Source organism: Nanorana parkeri, unplaced genomic scaffold (genome assembly GCF_000935625.1).
Source record: "Nanorana parkeri isolate BGI_ZX_2015 unplaced genomic scaffold, ASM93562v1 scaffold974, whole genome shotgun sequence".
Taxonomy (NCBI): domain Eukaryota; kingdom Metazoa; phylum Chordata; class Amphibia; order Anura; family Dicroglossidae; genus Nanorana; species Nanorana parkeri.
The window spans coordinates 476,166-496,484 of record NW_017307242.1 but is presented as its reverse complement, the minus strand read 5'-3'; the positions used below and the strand labels follow the sequence as shown (position 1 = coordinate 496,484).

Genomic DNA, 20,319 nt, shown 5'->3' with positions numbered 1-20,319 from the left:
AAAAAAAAAAAAAAAAAAAAAAATCACTTTTCTATTTCAATCTGCAGTCAGCAACAACTTCTATGGCTGCCAAGATTTAAATGTCGCTCTCCATGGCAACGTTGGGGTCATGCTAAACTCTATTTGATTAAGCTCAAATCTCATTTCCTGCTTGTGTGATTGGCCCTTTGCTTTACGCAGCTGTCTGCACAAAATGTAAGGTATAATTCTGGGCATGTCTAACTCTGTCCTTAGGTTTAGCCTTAGGGAACCTTTCATTGCTGCAGTAAATATGGACTATGTGTACCGGAAGTTGAGGATACAATGCTTCTCCCATTACAACAATGGTAGTGCTCACAAGTAATTACAGCAGGTAGATGCTCAATACAGAAGTCAGTTGGAGTAAAGTTGGTGCAATGGCTGTCCCAGTATCTATAGCATAGCAGTTAAGAATATGCAACTATGAGGCTGATTTAATAAAAGAGGTTGAGAATCTTCCTTTAGTAGAGGATGCCTAAAATATATCATATACATGTGAACAGACCAGGTTGCAGCCTAGCAATCTGATAATCAGATGCCCTAATGCTGAAAAGACCAAGAAGCATTAATTGCTCAGTTAGAGTGTGACCAGACAGGGAAATGAGAAACTTTGCCCAAGAGTTCATAAGCCTTGAAGATGAAACCCACCTAATGAAAAGTGAATAAAAAGCAGGATGTCCCCTGTGGGTACCTTCATGAACGACAAACCGAGTCAGACTGATGACAAGGAGAAGCAGCTGAGAGATGAACTCGAACAGTGCATGCACCATCCAGTCCATGGATGGAAACTCCCCAAGAATGTTCCAGGGAGGACGGAGTGAAGGTAAAACAATTTTCTTGGTAAGCGCTTGGGGGATCTAAACATATTGTCAGGATGTTTCCAATTTCTAGAGAGAAAAACCTGGAAGAGAGGGTGCACACGGAATGCATTTGTGAGATTCAGCAGCTGATAGTGCAGATACAGAATCTGTAAGGGAAGGCGCAGGAACGTGCTTGTGGCCCCTACAGTAAGAGTCAAAAAATAAGTTGGTGCTCTGGGCCATTAAGTCTTGCAAGATCGTAGCAAAACCCTTAGTCGAGGGGGCAGAGGAGCTGCCCTTTTGCACAGCAGAGCTGAAGAAAGACACCCATCCTCCTAGGCACTAGCAAAAAATGAGGCATGCAAGTAGTAGGAGGGGTTATCCTGGGCTGGCCTACAGTTTGTTTACCAGTGTTCAATCCTCCTGCAGGCAGCCATATAACCTGAAGCTAAAAGCCTTCCTGTGTCTCAATGGATGAGAAAGAAAGGAGGGTTTAGTTGCACATTAAAGCTACATCAACTGGGCTTGAAAATAAAACTCCAAGAAAAACAACTTATATGTAAGCTGTCCCAGATAAAACAATCATCTCTCTAGGGTCTACATAAATATAACAGTCAATGGGATATATACGAATTCAAAAATCCCTCTCCTTCTCCTCCTTTGCAGGTCCTTGCTGCCAGGTGTCGGTCATATAAAATATATGAAACCTGCCATCACTAGACTCCTTGGCAGAGCAAACCAACTTGTGGTCACTAGCAGGTGTTGTGCAATTAAAAAGTCTAAGGTCTGCAACACCAATAGGAGAAGACTTGTAAGCGGGATGCTATGGAGGTTGTATATAACACAGTCATTACTCATCTACTGACATTTAATTGTTGTGGTTGCCAGGGGAACTCATCTGGATATTCAAGTCTTCAATTATTCTCAGAAAAAAAAAAAAAAGTATAATACACCTATTTACATAAAAGCCAACCTAATGTATATTAAACTATTGACTGAATCTGGAGATCTTGAATCTGTCACTGTGAACAATGGCACAGGAAAAGTTCTCGTCAGCTCTGCAAATCCTATATAAACACGAGAAGTAACTAAAATTCACAAAGGTCGAGTCAAAAGAACATTTATTTGCCATAAACCTTAAAATGTTCTCAAATCAGTAACTACTCTGTATGTTATCATGTTTAATAAATAAATTGCACATTTTCTAAAGGAAACCTCTAGTGAGAGAAACACGGAGGGTGCCATTGCTCAGCTCCTTCTGAAAGAAAAGCCTCTAGCGGTCTTTGCCTTCAATACATTCTGAGTAACTGACCCGGTCCGAGCATGCAACTAGTGAGGTCAAAGCAAAAAGTCACAATCCTGACCCTCCATACCAATTTGGGCTCAGTGACTATGAAGCCGAAGGAATCATGACTGCCAGCCAAATAACATTTGCATAAATGGCAATCAGCTATTATCTCAGTACAGGTTTCCTTAATGGGTGAACTGCACTTCACAGTAGTGAAACTATATTGAATGCCCAGGAGTATGTATACAGTATGCCTAGGAGTATGTATACAGGAGCCTGCAACAAAACATTTCAGTTTAAAAGCCATTCACATTATTGGTTACTACAAATATAAGGACATAGATCATTGTATTTGTAGGATTATAGGATTGTTAAATCCAATTCCCTAGGCATGGAAAGAAATATGTGTGCTGGCACTGACTCATAGGGGTTGATTTACTAACCTTATAAACATGCCACGAACAAGTATACACCTCTGTAGTGTGTTCCCTCCCAGCATGATCTATTGGTGGAATCTAAACACCTTTGTAGTGTGTACACACCCAGCAGGTGTGTTGTGCAAAGCCCTGCATGAATTGCAAGGTGATGTTGTGTAAATTAGCTCTACATTGTGTTGCTTGCGTTGATGAATGCAGGAATGTAAATGCATGAGCTAACCATTTTTGTCTAAACTGTGAAGCAGCATTATATATGCATCATGTGCATGATTTTTCCATATATGGCATTAGTGGAAAGAAAAGTATTTTCATCTATGGAAGCAAAACCAACAGGATGTCCACTATATTACAGGGTTGGTGATAGAATGTGTTAAACTGACTAACTGTTAATGAAAACCTATCATGTGAGAAATACATGGTCTTCCCCTGCTGACATCCTTTTTCAAATTTTGGGACCTGGCTGTCATGCTTATCCTCTTACACCAATACTATGGGGGTGATTTACTAACCTAAACACACGCACGCACTAGGTGCGTGTGATTTTTACACAGCAAAACGTATTTATCAACCAAAAAGTCTCTAAAAGCATATTTTTCGTATGTTTCATGGTCACACTCAATTTTGAGGCTTGACATGTTTGCTATCTAGTTACTCAATGCAACCTCATCTTTTATAATTTACCAAAAAAAACTGGGTATTATCTGGTTTCTGTGCGCTAAAATTGTTACATTTTTATTCAAATGATAAACAGTTATAATACTGTGACATATAAAATTTCAACCACCACCATTTTATTTTCTAGGGTCCCTTCTTTCAGAAAAAAATGAATTTGGGGGCCTTTATGTAATTTTCAGGTCTAACATATGCATTTTAACGTGTGCAAAAACAGCTCTGGCAGCAAAAAGGTTAAATCAATGGATTTCTTAAGCGTGGTCTATATTAGCAAAGGAACTATAGGAACTGGCCAAAAAATCTTACCAACATATGATAATCCTGCACTTTTGGGGAGGTGGCGGCACAAGCATGTTAGTACAGGAGGCGTCAGACACTATGGAAATGTTTGATTAACCCCTTTGAAGTGGACCTTTAACTCATGATACTATTCACCAATAGTTGTAAAGTCGCACTGTACAGTCACAATGCTGCATAAGTATGTACAGTGCTCTATTCCCTCAGGCCAGCTCAATCATTCACACAACGCTAAGCTGAAGGGGTAGCTGAACCTTCTTCTTTGATCAGACACAGGTAATGACTTCCTCTCAACAGAGGGAGCTGCTCTGTGCATTAGAGAGTGGCTCAAACTCACAGGAGTGATCTCTTAGTCAAAGAGACATTAAATTACCTGTTTTTAAGGCTTCCAGAAGGAAAGAAAGGTTTTCTGCAAAACTGCCCTGTGAAAAAAAAAATATATATATATATATAAGATCTGACCTGAACACAGAAAGCATTAAATACCAGTAAGCTGGACATTTCCAGCCAGCAGAGTTTATTAGCAGCTTTGGTCTTTTAATGTAATGAGCAGCCTCAATGACCGATAGGGAGAATTCAGGGACCAAACTTTGCAAATAACTTTAGCTGCTTGTGTTTCTGGATCTACTGATTGCTTTGACATTAGTTTTTTACTTAAAGGGGTTCTAAACCCTCCGGTTGTTTTTGCCTATATCTACTGCTAGCATGTAGACATAGGCAAGAAGTGTATCGCCGCTCGTTCCCGCGCCGAGAATCAGGAACTGCTCGTACGGCCGCAAAGGATCTTGGGGCGGGCGCATGCGCAGTTCTGATTCTCGGCCGGGAGACGAGCAGAGACGCAAGGTAAGTCTATGGACGCGTGCACCCGCCTGCAGACACCGCTGGATCGGAGAGACAGAGCAGTCAGTGCTGGATCGGAGTGACGTCACACCGCTGGAGGGACAGATGAAAACATGGGGAAAGAAGAAGAAGATCGGAAAAAGAGACATCATTTAAGGTAAGTGCTAACATTTACATGGGGGGGGAGGGAAAAAAAATTTGCCTTTAATGTCACTTTAAGCTATTTGGATTTGTAATAGGTTACCTTAAAGTATATCTAAAGCTATTTTTTTTTCGGGGGGGTAGGGGGGTTAGATGCGAGATGGAGAAAGCAGAACTGTAGAGATACCTTGTTAATAGACCAGAACAGGAAACTCCTTGAAAACACTGACTGTCGGAACAGCCAGAAGCTGAATAAAAGCACAGGACAGACTGCGATTTTAACATGAAGATTTACTTGCTGAGGCTGGCCACACACCCATCAAACTTTTTCCTTCAACCCGCAGGCGGAACAAAAAAAAAAAAAAAGCTGTAGCTAGCGTTATACTGAGCTTAGGGTGACGGGAGGACGCTAGTTTGTGTCCTCCCGTTACCCTAAGGAGAACTATGGGGAAAAGCCCTAACCCCATAGTTCTCCTTTAATCACTGATAACACTAAACTGATGAGCAGTAAAAGCGTTTTAATCGTCGCCTATGGGCGTTTTTTGCGATTTTGCGGGCGCACGCAATTTTAAGGCTTGACATGTTTGGAGTCTATTTACCCCACGTGACCCCAACTTTTATGTTTAACTAAAAATAGGGGTAAGAATAAATGTTTTATAACATAACGTAGGGAAACTTTTTTTTTTTTACATTTATGGTACTTTTTTCATTATATAGTAAAAAAAAAAAAATAACCCCCCGTGGTGATTATATACCTCCAAAAGAAAGCTCTATCTGTCCCCAAAAATGTTTAACATAAATTGCAAGGTTATAGTCCGGTCATGCTGAAAATGTTTGACTGAGTGGTGAGACACCATCAAATTTTTCAAGCCCTGCCCATTAGGAATATTTTCTTGAGCTTCATGTCTCAGATACACAGCATGAAATAAGAGGAAATCTCTCTAAAGTAAATGCTTTTAGATAGTGGTCATTTGAACAATATCTCCATTTGAAGATTTTCCCCTCTTATTCTTGCTCTGAAGACAACTCAAATTGTTGCATTCTCCTCTACTTTCAGTCCGCAAAAGTCCACCGAGACAATAGTCGCCAGGACAAATAGGGAGGGTGAGCTTCTTCAGCTGGGACAGGGACAGCAATGAAAAGCTGACAGTATAACTCTTCCACATTCTATCTTAAATTTAAAAAAAAAAATGTTTTTTTCCTGCACTTTTAAGGAATTATAAGAAATTTACAAACATATTTTTTTTTCTAGGTCAAGATGTTTTTGCGGTCAAGCATGGCCCTCATTAGAACTGCGACAGCCCATTCTGGGGTTAATTCTTCACCCTGCTTCATCCGAGTTCAACAAACATGACTGGAGGCCATAGCACCAATTATAAAGCTACAGAATCAGAATCTCTTTCCCTCTGAAGTGTGTCCACTGTTGCTTAAGCTGTAGTCATTTCTTTGACTGGTTTCAAGGTTTTGGACTTTTTTAATGCCTTACAACCTGTGTGAGTCATTTCACACTTTTACAAACTGAAATATGGGAACACCAGTGGAAATATTTCCAAAAGTCTCTGTGGAGAAATACTAAGCACAATGTAGCAGTGTGGGTAGAGTGAAGGCAGTTAGGAAAAGCCTAATAAGGACTCCGTAATAAGTGTCAGTTGACTAGTAACCCATTTCACCACTTACGTTACTTATCCTCACTTCCCCATAATGCCCAACTGTAAGAGATTAGCAGTTTATGGGGGAAAGCAATACCAGCTGCACTCACTTCCCTTTTTTTTTTTTTTTTTTTAAGGATTCATAAAAAACTAGGACTGATTAAAATTTTCGTGTTCGATCGAAATTTTTTTTAATCGATTAATATCGATTAATTATAACGCACATACAGATCCAACTACATTGGCCTATACACATACAGCACAGCAATGAAGTAATAAAATGAACTAGGATCACACGAATCCAGCACGGTTTTAATCTCACGTGCCCCACTCAATATGGCCGCCGCTCGAGTGGGGAAACTCCGAATAATAACGTGCTGGATTAGTGTGATCCTAGTTCATTACTTCATTGCTGTGCTGTATGTGTATAGGCCAATGCCTTGGCTGGCGCTCATGCAGAAAGTGTCAAAAAAAATGTAATCGATCAAAAAGATTAACGATTAATCAAGAAATGAATCGTTAATTTGCACAGCCCTATAAAAAAAACATCTCAAAACAGTTACTAAGGCATGTCTATTGTCAGGTTGCCAGCGTGTTTGCTACAGCTCTCAACCTTTAAATGGCTGGTGTCATAGCAGATCACATGTACAGCACAATAGCAACTGGAATCCAAATAGAGGCCAAGATAACACCTTCCTTGGCTGATAGGATGTTGTAGTTACACTTTAAATAGTAACTATAGACATTCAAATATTTACATATTCTTAAACAGCAGCACAAGATCTTTAAAACAACCCTTACTGACCTCTGTTACTGCAGCCACTGTGGAGTGAATAATCCTCATAATTTAGAGCAAAAACACTCACGTCCTCTTAGGGCCCATTTACACCAAGCTGTGTTTTGTATGTATTGTTTTGTAACCCATGTGCCTCAAAGCATTGCATCACTGCATCCCATTCGCAGGCTCCCAGCGCACAATTTTTGTTTTTTTACCGCAAAGAACGGCGAGAAACTTTGCGTGCTGTAGTGCAGCTGCAATCTGTAGATGTGCTGAGTTGCTATTCAAAATGAATAGCATCACAACATATTGCACCATGCCTGGTGCAATACGGTGTATTTTTATAATGTCCACGGGTTACCTTGTGTTACTGCAACACAGAGGGGTAGACGGGCTCTCAGTACCTCGCTTTGTTTCCCTAGCTCAGTAAAGACATGGCGGCCTGCCAGCCTTCTAATCTTGCATGTAAAAACAGTAGATGCACAGGGAGATGGGGAGATCAGAGTGCCGAGACATTACTTTAAACACTTTGCTGCTTTTCCTCCACAGCATTTGCAGATTCAAAAAGTCAGTGAGGGTTTGTTTTTGTTTTTGCTGTAAAGCTTATTTAGCAATTTATAAGAATGTTACTATTTGAATGTAAACATCCTGGTAACTGATCTACTTTAAAGAGGACCTTTAAAATCTGTAAAAAACAACAAAGGCCCCTTTAGAAATGTTTAGTAATGACAATCTACAAACACATACTTCTAGATAATTGCCAGCTTGGTATTCTTTGCATATCTTTTTTTTATTTTCTTCCCCAGTCTTCTGACAGTGGCCATGTTAACTAAGGGCAGGTTACTAGATTTCTCTTTACTTCCTGGAATTCTGGCACATGTGACTAGACATGTGACCATGCACATCATCTCAGGGGAGGAAAATGCCTTTCCCTAAGATCTCCTGAGATTACAGATAAGATTTCTCAGCAATGCTCTGCTGATATAACCTTCCCAGGATTCAACGCTTGGGCACATTACATCATTTGTGCCAAAATGGACCAGGAAGTGGATAAACTCTATTTGTTAGTAAATGAAAAACATGTTTAATGAATGTAAGATGATTTTAAATCAGCATGCTGCTGTGATTTTTTTTATTGGAAGGGGGATAAAGGTCCACTTTAAATTTCTACACAACAATTATTAGACAACCTTCTGCATTTTTCTCTTCCATTTGGTAAGCAGGCCTGGTCAAGCAAGCCAGTCTCTTATCTTCATTACTGAAATCTTACTTTCCAAAATAATAACCTGATCGTAACCCTATTCCTTACACACTAACAATAAATCATGTTTGCTGGTCAGGAGTGACATATTTTATTAAAAGATCGTGTGCCGAGAGATGGAGGTGCAAGGAATAAAAACTGCAGATACATTCAAAAAGGTTCCTGGTGCGTAAATTTCTTCTGTCTCCTTCAGCATTATCTGGTGAAAAAGTAAATCTCTCACGTATGAAGAAAAAATCACATTGTTGTTGTTCAGACTGAAATACTGCAGAAATCACTGTTATTATTGTAGTTTTGTCAGTGCTGAGATATCAGCAGTGGAACATTAGTGGTTTGGCGTTCTCGGCGTATAGAACCACTCTGAGTCAGAAGTTGTAGACAAGGTGCTGTGCCACAACACTCTGGATAACCAGAACAATGCCGCTTGTTTTTAAGTTTCGTTCACAGAACAAGTAGTAGTGAACAAGGAATCTTTTATGCCACAATGCATATAAAAAATGCAAGTGCATTGACATTGCTTTTGCTGCATTTTTAAATATGGCATTTATATACAGGCCACATCCAGGGTCAAGTGTCTAATTTTTTTTGCATTATGATATATGAATTGCTTTGACGCACTTTCTTGACAATTTTAATCAACATTCGTCAAGTCTCTGATGGCATTATTAGATGTTTTGGTGAGATTTAACTTCCGTATGCAAATCTACAAGTGAATGGTCAGCTGTACAGCAAATAACCCTTCCTCTATGTCCTTGGTTCTCAACTGGTGGGTCGTGACCCCGTGTTCAGTGGTTCGCCAATGCCTTCCACTTTTCTAGGCGAGGGCTTCTCAGCCTTCCCCCTAGTGCAGCACTGTCAGTTCTCACACCAAGCAGCCATTCAAAATATGCTGCCTGGTGCCAAGTGTCAGCTTGAGGTGAGGTGGGCTGGAGGTGTGGCCGCAAGGGTGCACCATCCATACATGCATTGCTTACAGCTCCCTCACATGTCCTGTAGAGCTGCCTGGACCAGAGTGACATTACATTCTGGCTGCCAGCACTTCTACAGGGCACACAAGGGAGCTTGTAGTACTAGTACAGTGCGTTAATCAAACAGTCCTGTGCGATTAACGCACTGTACCATGCAATCGCAATCTACTACGCGTTCTGGTGTGCAAGGTGCATTACATTGCCATTAATTTTAATGGCACCCCAAATGCACCTCCCACCCACAGTTCAATCACCCGCAGCGGAATGCATGGTACCGCAATGCTGTGCATTCCATTGTAGTGCGACTTGGGTCGCGGCTTAATGACCAAGGACAAATGTGGGTCCTGAGGTTACACAGGTTGAGAACCACTGTTCTCTGTGGAGGTTAAGTCTCTTTTTCTCCAGAGCCCCCATGTCACAACATTTAGTTGTTAGAGTGTACAAAACCAATGACTGAGATAGTCTCCCTAACTAGGTAATAACACTAACTTAACAAAATTATTCTAAATGAATAGCCGAGTATACTTCTATTAACCCTGTACAAAGGCAGCCACCACGGTGAATAAAATGTACTTACAAATACTCTATCTCCAACTACATTCTCTAAATGTAATTGCCTGGTAATCTCTTTCAAAGCAATCTTGTCGTTTGTCTGCAGCAAACCTAAAATAAAAAAAAATGGTTTATATTAAAATGCTTACGTCACTACAAGACATATCTTGTACATTACTGCCATCCTCCCATCTCTACCATACCATTCAGTTGGACCGTTATGGCATTCTCCTTTAGCTCTTTTACTGCCAGGATCTCCTTCAGAGCATCGTGCAACAGCTGAAGATTATAAAAACACAAAGATAGACATGTATCTAGGAAAATCACAACAAAATTGGATGCAAATTAGGTTGCCTGTCAGTTATCAAATTTGATGCAACTGTTTTTTTTGTTTGTGTATTTGCTATTTGCGACCCTTGCATCTGCAATCCTGGGCAGCCACCTGAGAGATTTGCACAGGTTTGAGAGAGGAACCAATGGTGATCCTGAGACAGATATTCACCAAGATGAAAAAGATTTGCATGGTCAAGAAAGGGTCAGGGGCAAGTTTTGCTCTCTCAAAGTGAGTAAAATGTATTACATACATATGGCCAGACATTTGTGGTCACCTGACCATTACACCTACGTGGGCTTGTTGGATATGCCAGGGCTGGACAAATTCCAGGAGTAAGGTTGCAATCGCTCCTCAATTACTGCTGGTGCCTAACGTTTGAGGTTTTCCCTAGCCGTCAATGGAGATGGCTCCTAAAAAAAAAAAATCCTGGTGGCTCTTGAATTTGACAGACTGGCTCCAGAAATCTCATAATAATCCTGGGATATCCCATTTCAAATCGATGGACATTAATACAGATGTTGGCCCCTTTGCATCTAACAGCCTCCATTCTTCTGGGAGGGCTTTCCGAGTGATTTTGGAGTGGGTTTGATAAAGTTTGCGTCCATTCAGCCAAAAGAGCATTTGGGAGGACAGGTACCGTTGTTGGACAAGAAGACATAGCTGGCAATCTGCCTTCCAATTCATCCTGAAAGAGTTCAATAGGGTTGAGGTCAGGGCTCTGTGCAGGCCACTAGTTCCATCACACCAAAAACATTTCAAACCATGTATTTATGGAGCTGGCTTTGTGCACAGTCAAACTAGAACAAAAAGGGGCTTTCCCAAATGGTTGCCACAAGCAGAAAAGCACACAAATATCTAAATTGTCTTGCTGTAGCATTAACAGTGTTCTTGACTGGAATTGCCTGAACTAAATTCTTTGGTGAACTATCCACATACAGCAAGTCGTGTAGTAGGTGTGATGGTCAGGTGTCACAGAACTTTATACAGCATAGGCAGACGTACTGCAACTACATACATCTCGAATACGAAGGTACAATAAAAACTAAAGGAGAAATCCACTAAATCAAATACTAGATTATATGTACTTCCCCAATACCCACTCCCCATGGACACTGCAAGGAAACCTTTATTGAAAGTTAAAGTGATGACTTCAAAAGCTTTTTAAGCTTTTTCAAATGCTGATGAAATCAATTACCATGGATGCTGCTTCTTGATGTTTAAAAGTTTTAGTTTCCTGTAGAACCAGCTGGTCTCCTGAGCACTGGCCAGGATATCCTGTTTTAGGGTGTCTCCTTTCCCTTGCAAGGTCCTATAGAGCCTCCCTTGGGCATGCCAGTATGCTCCGTGTACCTCTGCAAACACACAGCCACTGCCAGGCAATCCCCTTGCTCCCTGCTTCTTCCTTCTCCAAGTTTTTAGATAGACAGCTGCTAGAGACTATGCTAAAACCTTATAATCTTGAACTAGACAGGAAGTTCAGGCAAGTGAAGCTGAGAGAGTTGGAGCCAGCTGTTCTAAAACATGACAATTGTAAGTGCTTGGACAACACTGTAAAGGAATGCTTTACTGAGCAATGTGTATATTTGCTCTGGATTCATTATTGAAAAATCTTGAGAGTTTAATACTACGTTAAAATTCTGTTCACAGCCACTGCTATAGGTGGCAAATATGACAGCGGGTCCTTTGATGGCTAGCAAGTCTAACATTTCCCATTGTTGCCGACAGGTTTTTGAGCATTGTGCTCCAACAGCTGACAATTGGCTTGCCTGCATGCAACTTACCTCTTTGCACATACTACTTATCTGTTTACAGTGCCCCCTTCTATCACTCAGACTGAGTGACACTGTCTCACTGCTATAGGGAGAGCTTGCAGAATATTAGCCTAGTGATTGGCAGGTGTGGAAAGCTTTGCAAACAGTGGAATAAAAAGGGTGCACATAAGTCATGTTAACCCCTTCAGCAACCCCCTTAGAGTTTCTATACAAACCCTTTAAGACACTCCACGCAGGACCGGCATCTTGGCTCACATAAAATACAATGAACACTCACCATACTCTTCCCCGATCCCCTGGGTCCAATGATCAGCACAGAGTTACTCTCCCCATGAATCACTGTTCTCTTCAGAAGCTCCACTAAGTGCCTGAAAATTATAATAACAAAGGCTGAGCTTCTCAAAGTCTTGGAATTGCACAGAGCAGAAAGAAGGAATTAAAAAAAAAAAAGAACCCTAGCTGAAAGGCAGTCATCTGAGAAGCTGAGCTCCGTCTAACTTCTGACAGCAACCGAGTGAGAGGCAAACAGCTGTTTGACTCATGTTGTAACTCACAAAGACACAATAGGCTTGAAGGGGCATCCTTACATGTTTTCAATGATAATGTGCCCTTGAGAAGTAGAAAAGAAAAAAAAAAAAGGGGAAAGGAAGAGATTTGTCTCTAATCAGAATCTTATTGACAGAAAACTGAACATGGACTTCCTATTTTCAGCAAGATTTTTGCATTGGTGAAGCCCTTCTCCCGTTCAGTATACTAGTGCCTCCAAGATTATTTTGAAGCAGAACTCTTATCTGCAGGAATGTACATTTTTAAACACTCTCCCTGCATGCTGTGCAGATTTATTCCCTTATATCAGAATTATGGATTATATGCAAGATTCTCACAGCCACAGACATGACTCCCAGAGAGAGATGCATCATGGGATTTGTAGTTCCACCACAGCTGGAGGGCCGGAGTTTGGCTAACCCTGCCTTATATGAACGCTAACGTTTTCTACCTTCAAAATGAGAAAACAAAAGGTGACATGAACATACTCTGTCTTTTTATTGTATTTGGAATTGGCCTGTGGAAAGAGTCAGGTGGAGTCAGCACATCCCTGCAGCAAAACACAATCAACATCAATTGACATTTAGCAGACATGATGCTTTACCCAAATCACAGCTGGAGGAGTCCTATGAGCCAGGTAGCCAATGCTCTTTAAAAAGTATAGCTGGCGCCCAACATTTGAGGTTTCCTCAAGTTGTTGTCTTTGGAGCTGGCATGTAAAGCAAAGTCCTGCTGGCTCGTGGATTGCACAGACTGGCTCTTGAATTCCCTATCAATTTGTCCACCCCAACCTAAATAGAAACAGAAGAACACCAAATGCTGTGTAGTAGTAGTTGGTGTTTGCAGTTCAGGGTCACTTTGCTTGCCCAAGGAAGGAACCGGATAGGGTTGCGAAACATTGCCATAAACTGTGAGACCACCTGGACCATGTCAATAAAGAAGATTTGATGCAAGGAATTTTGGAGTGCCAGTGGTTTCTTTTTCTATAGATTAACTGGCGGCACCATGAAGTCATATTCATATTTACACAAGTCATACTAATACAATTTTTGACTGTTCCAACAAGAGTGCAGCCACCAATGCTGCAACAACTCTCACACGTGTGACACAGTTACCTTGTGGCACCTCACCAGGCTCATAACTACAAACAAAAAAATTCCTGGGCAGCATGTTGTTGTCCTCTGAATAATTCCTCTTCCTGAGCATATTTGTAAGCTTTGATCTTCTGGTAGACATCTTTAGTGCAGCTCACACCCCCTCTCGGCTCTTACCTCCCTGCTCGGGATGCTATCTGACATGAGTAGTGTCTCTGCTGTCACTACTCCAGTGAACAATCTACCTGTCACATGGCCATGATTGATAGGTAGATTGACCTGTTGCCGACCCACAACATACACGGTTAGCTGCAGTTCTTGAGTTCTAGGTCATATTTACTGTGCAGAGTGGGCAGGCTCTGCAGTTACTCTTACTCATCCAGATGAAACTGGCTCAATAGAAGTTGTGCACATCACATAGGACACAGATGTTGTGACCGACACCCCCTCAGCGGCCACAGAGGTATGTCAAGGACAGTCCAAGACCGTCAGTGGGTCTTTTGGGAGACCGACTGAAAATGTGTCTGCTGCAATGTCCTTTATTAGAAAAAGTTAGAGGGCAGAAGGGGAGAAAATTACAGAGCACAGGTTTTTTTTTTACCAAGCACCAGAGGTAACAGATGGGGCAGAAACAGGTGTGCATGAAGTTTTTTTTGCATATAAAGGAAACCAGATTGTTGATCCTGGGAATATTTTTTCTCCTGTTGGAGCAAGTTGGACCATGCTTTATAAAGGTTTGTCTGTCTTCCTCTGTGGGTAATTGTGGGTATAGGGTTCCGTGTATGGAGGTTTTCTATTTATTCATAGATTTTTCTCTATTGTTTAAAATTAAATAGACATGTGCCTTTTATTTCAACCCAACTAAATTTTCAGTTTGCTTCCAGCAGAAACTCTAAAGAATTGCTATGGCCCATTTAAAGGAGAACTATGGTGTTAGGGCTTTTCCCCCATAGTTCTCCTAAGGGTAATGGGGGGATACAAACTAGCGTCATCCTGTCACCCTAAGCTCAGTAAGCTCCAGCTCGCGGTATACTGAGACGCCGCAGCCGCACCCAGCTGCGTGAGTGACAGCTGGCTCAGCCTATCTAGAGGCAGAGTCAGCTGTACCCGCCGCTCCCCCGTCTGTTCCGCCAGTCAGCGCTGGAGGATCGGACAGGGGGGGGGTTTGCTAAACAGGTGTATTAATATTTTGACACATCACAAATTGCAACTACCACCATTTTACAGGGTCTCTGCTTTATGAAATATATCATTCTGGGGGGTTAAAGGAGAACTATGGGGTTAGGGCTTTTCCCCATAGTTCTCCTAAGGGTAACGGGAGGACACAAACTAGCGTCCTCCTGTCACCCTAAGCTCAGTATACCGCGAGCTACAGCTCGCGTTATACTGAGACGCCGCAGCCGGAACCGATCCCGACAATTATGTCTGGATCCACCCAGCTGCTCTGCCTATCTAGAGGCTGTACCCGCCCCCGTCCGTTCTGCCAGTCAGCGCTGGAGAATCGGACAGGGGAGGGGAAAAGTGAGCGAGCGCTGGTATGTGTTCGCTCACTTCCCGATCTACTGAGCAGACCGGTGACAGTTTCATTGTCACAGGTCGGCTCAGATTATGAGGCTGAGTGAGAGTCACTCACCTCATAATTCTCTTTAAGGCCAATCCAAAAAAGGCAGCATACACGCAGTACTGATTGGCCAAGCCTAGTCCACATCAATGACTTTCTAAGGAAGGGTGTACCTCAAACTAAGACCATACAGGATAGGTCCCAGTAGCACATCATCTCCTATGTGGCTTTGGTCATTTTTCTATTTCATAATCAGTGTCACATGCTTTTCCAGAGAGGTCCCTAGAAGTCAGTGGGCCTGCAGCATTTAGAAAGGACCAGATTTTAAGGCAATATTTGTGGCACAAATGACAGCAGAAAAAAAAAAAAGATGACTTTTCTCGCCCTAGTTGGTGTTAAGCAATTTGGCTAAATACAACCTAATGCATCAGATGTCAGCAAGAACATGAAGAACACGAGCCAAACCCTTGTACATTGGTGTGAAGAAGGCGTTTTGTCATGTGACTTTTTCAAAAAGTCACATGACGAAACGCGTCAAAGAGGGTAGATACTTTTTTTGCACGCAAGTTTTTTAAACTGTTCCTGAGCTGCCTGTGCCGGCCGGACTTTTTATACTGCCTGTGTAAGTTACTACTTTTAATAAATTTGTACATTTTTAATTACTACACCATGAGGGCTCTCTCCTTTTTTTATTCCTAAAATATCGTGGGACCACGGCGAGAAGTTTCGCTAACACCATATCTGAGAAAATCCATCTTTGCGCTTCTGGGACACAGTCAGCGCTGCAAGGGAGAAGATCAAACACTCACCCTGCTGGGTCTCAGAGTGGAAACAACCGGGTCCAAAATAAAAGCGTGACCGTAAGCCTAAGTGCCACTAACCAAAAGCCTTCTACTAACTCCATTTGGTGAGTACCCACCTAAGAGGGGTTGTTGGACTACCACTGAAATATACCATCAACATTTTTTTCCTGTATACGTTTCCTATGGCTTTTTTTTACCTCCCACTGAACACTGCACTCCGGTGATTTAATTTATTTTTTTATTGTAAGGGTGATTTTTGTGTGGATCGCCTACATATTGTTACATATCGGTTATAGACCTTTTGATAGGTCAGCATGTTTTTTTAAACACTTTTTTTGATGATTTAATGCAACAATTTATTACATTTGATACCATCACTAGTTAATAGACTTTCACATAGTGGCTAATTTTCTTTGTTGCGTCAACGCTGTCTTGTTTTTCACAGTTCCTTTGACACAATTGAGTTATTTAGTTCCTCCTTTTTCCAATATTACATGCAGGATTTCTTTTGATTTGTTTAGTTATCGAGTATAGGCCAAATCATTTAACCCTTTATTTTCACTGTATTATATATTCACTTGTATACTTGGTTGCACCGAGTTCTATACAACCCACACCTCTAGCGCTTCGATATATTTTTTTGATCACTTAAAAGGATTTTTCATCCTTTTTTCATAGCTGCTTTAGGTTTTAATTACTACTATATATTTATCCTAGCCATTTTTCCAGAAGCGCAGACTATTTATTTTACAGATATCAAGCCACCCCAGCGCGGCGGATTGATATCAAATAGGATCAGTCGGCCTGGAAGCTGAGAAAGGTAGGCAGGCAGGCAGGGGGATGTGTATAGTTTGCTGGATTAGCATTTGTAATAGTAATAAAAAAACAAATGAATGTTACTACAACAGACTAGGCTTGCAATACATAAATGTCACCTGTCAGTGCAAAAGCTGGGGAGGAGGGGGGTTTTCTACTTGCAACAGAGCCCCTGCAAATGCCCCCCTACAGACCCTCACCCCCTTCTTCTGCAATGACAGGGGACGCTGATGGACATTATGTATTCTAAGCCCACATAATACCCATCAGTGTCCCCTGTCATATTGTCTCCTGTCAGTGCAGAAGCTGGGGGGTCTGTGTGTGTATTATGACAGGGTACACTGATGGGCATTGTACACCACCACCCGCCATGGTTTTTGAGGTCCCCTGCTCTTCTGGGGAACCTGGAACCATGGCAATATGGATGAAGCTCTGTCACAGCCCAGCAGCCCCCACTGGACCTGAGGATCCACCCCAGCTCTTGATAACATAGGGAGACTGAGTGGATCTTAAAAAAATAAAACTTTTTTTTTTGGAGTGTGTATGTGTGTGTGAGAATGCCTGAGTGTGTGAGATTGTGTCTGTGGTTGTGTGTGTCTGACAGTGTTTTTGAGTGCCCATTCACACTAGTACAGAGTGTTAATTGCACAGTCCAGTGCGATTACCACATTGTACCATGCAAAATCGCACCTACCACAAATTCTGGTGAGGAGTTGTGCTGCATTGCCATTCATTTGAATAGCACCCTAAACGCACCTCCTGCCCACAGTTTGATTGCCCGCACCGCAATGCGTGGTACCGCAATGCCGTGCGTTCCAATGCGGTGCGACTTGGGTCATGACTTATTGACCAAGGACAAATGTGGGTCCTGAGGTTACACAGGTTGAGAACCACTGGCTTAGATTATACGGTGTAGAGAACTTACTTGTGCTGAGATTCCACCCCACATCTCTTGCCAGGGTGTGCTACTTGAAGCAGCCTCAGTCGCAGATGAGCCTGTACCTGTAGAAGCAAAGACTAGTCAAATATAGAGAACATATGTTTGAATTAATACATGTAAATCATGCAAACATCCATCGAATAGGACACCTGATAATGTGTTTCAGACACATCATTCTGCGGGAATAATACTGATACTGCAAGAATTTCATCACTTCCAGTTTCAGCCTGTCTTCTCCTCTGGCCACAGCAGCCCAGCTGCTGTAGCCAGAGGTAAAGCTGATGAAGCAAGATCTGGGCCACAGGTGACATTAGGGGTCTAATAGACCCCTGATGTCTAAATAAAAAGAGACCGTCACTGCGTCTGTGCCATCACATAGGGGGCTTGTTAGGCCAAATGTGATATCACAATACAAATTAGTAAACTAAATGCAAGATTGTAGTCCATCACAGTAGTGAGCTTGGAATGGTGGCTACTTCACAACACACACAGGGACCATGGGGAACAAAAGTAGTCACCCACCAGAGGGAAGGACGGTGTCAGCACCAATTCAGAGATGATTTGAGGATCTACAGCCGAGTGATACACAAACAAGATACATTTTTGTTAATAGTTAAGGTACTTGAATGTATTTTTAAGATTTAATTCCTGAGTTTAGTGTTACTTTAAAGGCTTAGTTTACCTTTCTGACCATGTCATAGGTTATATGCACATATTTAGAGTGTACCATGAAACAGGGTTACATCGCAACCCCCTTTGCTGAATCGTGGGGTTCTTCTCCCCACAGGCTTGTTTATCTTTTTTAATGTGTCCGCCCACATCATCCATTAGCATATCCTTTGACCGGATCTCCCAATGAAAAAATGTCAATTCTCGTCAGCCACTGCACCTGAGGGAGTTCTAGTTCTCAATGGGATACAAGTGCAGTGAAGTCACCTCACTTGTAGTCCATTGACACTTCCTCCCATCCATATTACTGCATGTCAGTACGGACATGAATGGGAGGCAGAGCATCCACTGATCACGGTTGCAATGCTTTCCTGGCTCCAAAGCAAAATAATAATAAATGTACAAATTAAAATAAGTAGCTCATCCCTTTCCCCGGGCAATTCCTACACCCAAAATGTAATGACTGAGGATAATACCTGAGAAATACATTCTCCTACAGGGAGACTCTTGTCCTTGCTTTTCCGTTTACTCATGACATGAAGGATTAATCTGCTGCAAGTGAAAAAGACAAAAGTCAACAACAACACTACCATGTGCAGATGATGCAAAGCGTGTCAAGCAAAGGGCATGGACCGGAGTCCTTCTTTAATGGACATCTGTACTGAGAGAACAGAGGCTGCCATTGGTGAACTCTCAAGTTAGTTGCCTGGCTGCCCTGCAAAGTCATAAGCTGCTTTAATGTTCTTACTGACCCCAAACAAATATGAACATAACAACATGTGACTGGACTGGCAGTATGCTTGTCCCTCTCAAACTCAAGCCAGGGAAAAGCATTTTCGGGGGACAGTAACAGCAGCACACATATGGGGGTGTGTGTGCACGGTGGGTACAATGTCTGGTCACTCAGTGCCCGGCTCTCACCTTGTCCCCCCGGGAGAGCCCTGCGTGCGTATCTCGCGCTCTTTACCACTTTCCACCACGTGACCCCTCCATCCCCGCCTCCAGAGCCGTCACCATGGAGACACAAGACGACCCGTTCCGGGCTCCGTCACTTCCGGGAATCTCCAGGCCGCGGTGCGCTCTGGGTCCCCTCCCTCCCCCTTCCCCCGGCCTGGCCCGGACATGCGCAGTTGGAAAACTCCCATCTTTTTCCTGAGGAGCCAGGGAGCTGGAAGCGGCCGGGGGAGCCGCCGAGGGGTGTCGTGTGGAGCCCCGGGGAGCGGGTGAGAGAGGGAGCGCTGCCCTCCGGCTCCCAGCTGGATGCGGGGGGTGGAGGGGGAGCGCTGACCGGGCCTGAGAGGAATAGGGGCCCCCCCCCGGAGCCCAGCTCAGGGGCCACACTACTTATCTTGTTACTGGTCTGCCTGAGGGAGGCTGGAAGTGACCGGGAGGCAACCCTGAGGACACGGGGTAAGAGGGAAGCCCAGCCTGGGGCATAAGGGGGCAATGAAAGGGTGACACCATGGAATTGAGGGTGCACACTGCTGGAGTCTTTCCCTGGGTGGCATCTTGGATCTTCTCGGGGCCCCACCTGTGAGATTGCTTGTTTGACTTCCCAGACCAGAGCACTGTGTCATGCAGTCTCACTCCTCCTGTTGCAGCCTTCAGAATCTAGAAGGCAGGGCTCTTGTACACAGGTCCCTCTGAAGACAGGTGTGAGAAGCTGGTAGGTGAAACCATCAGCCTGCGTCTGTGTGAAACTGGAATGTTTATATGGACCGGACTGGCACCTTAAAGTGGACCTGTCAGACTTTTTGCTGCTGGTCACGTTTGAAGACTCACTCCTGCGAAGCGACACTGGGTCTGTAACAGACGTCCGCTCTGATCTGTCCCTGACATGGATCCAGCGTGGCTTCAGGAGTCGAGCAATGGCAGACCCCAGTGCTAAATGGGAGTCTCCTCTGTGACGGGTAACATCCCATCTGACAGGTTCCATTTAAGAGGACACATCTCTGATGAAGAGAGCCCATTTATTTGGATTTTATACTGGAGTTATAAGGAGTCAGGCGTCTTACGCCGTGGTATGTGAGGGGCACCAGCTCGGGCGGCTGGGGGCCGAGGTGCAGCTCGGGCGGCTGAGCTT

At 43.0% G+C, this 20,319-nt stretch overlaps 1 protein-coding gene and 1 long non-coding RNA gene across 2 annotated transcripts in view; one reads left to right on the top strand and one right to left on the bottom strand.

Moving 5' to 3' along the window:
* The window catches only part of ORC4 (origin recognition complex subunit 4), a 35,360-nt gene extending 16,591 nt beyond the window's left edge, over positions 1-18,769 (bottom strand). Inside the window, exons 1-6 of the mRNA XM_018566776.1 lie at positions 18,713-18,769; positions 17,553-17,629; positions 12,085-12,175; positions 9,905-9,980; positions 9,727-9,812; positions 3,886-3,934 (exon numbers count right to left, since the gene is read on the bottom strand). Coding sequence (XP_018422278.1) covers positions 3,886-3,934; positions 9,727-9,812; positions 9,905-9,980; positions 12,085-12,175; positions 17,553-17,629; positions 18,713-18,769 — 436 coding nt within the window. The remainder of the gene's footprint in view (positions 1-3,885; positions 3,935-9,726; positions 9,813-9,904; positions 9,981-12,084; positions 12,176-17,552; positions 17,630-18,712) is intronic.
* Positions 18,770-19,117: 348 nt separating this feature from the next.
* LOC108795504 overlaps positions 19,118-20,319 on the top strand; it is a 19,935-nt gene continuing 18,733 nt past the window's right edge. The window contains exon 1 of the long non-coding RNA XR_001941757.1: positions 19,118-19,646. This is a non-coding gene — a long non-coding RNA (uncharacterized LOC108795504). The remainder of the gene's footprint in view (positions 19,647-20,319) is intronic.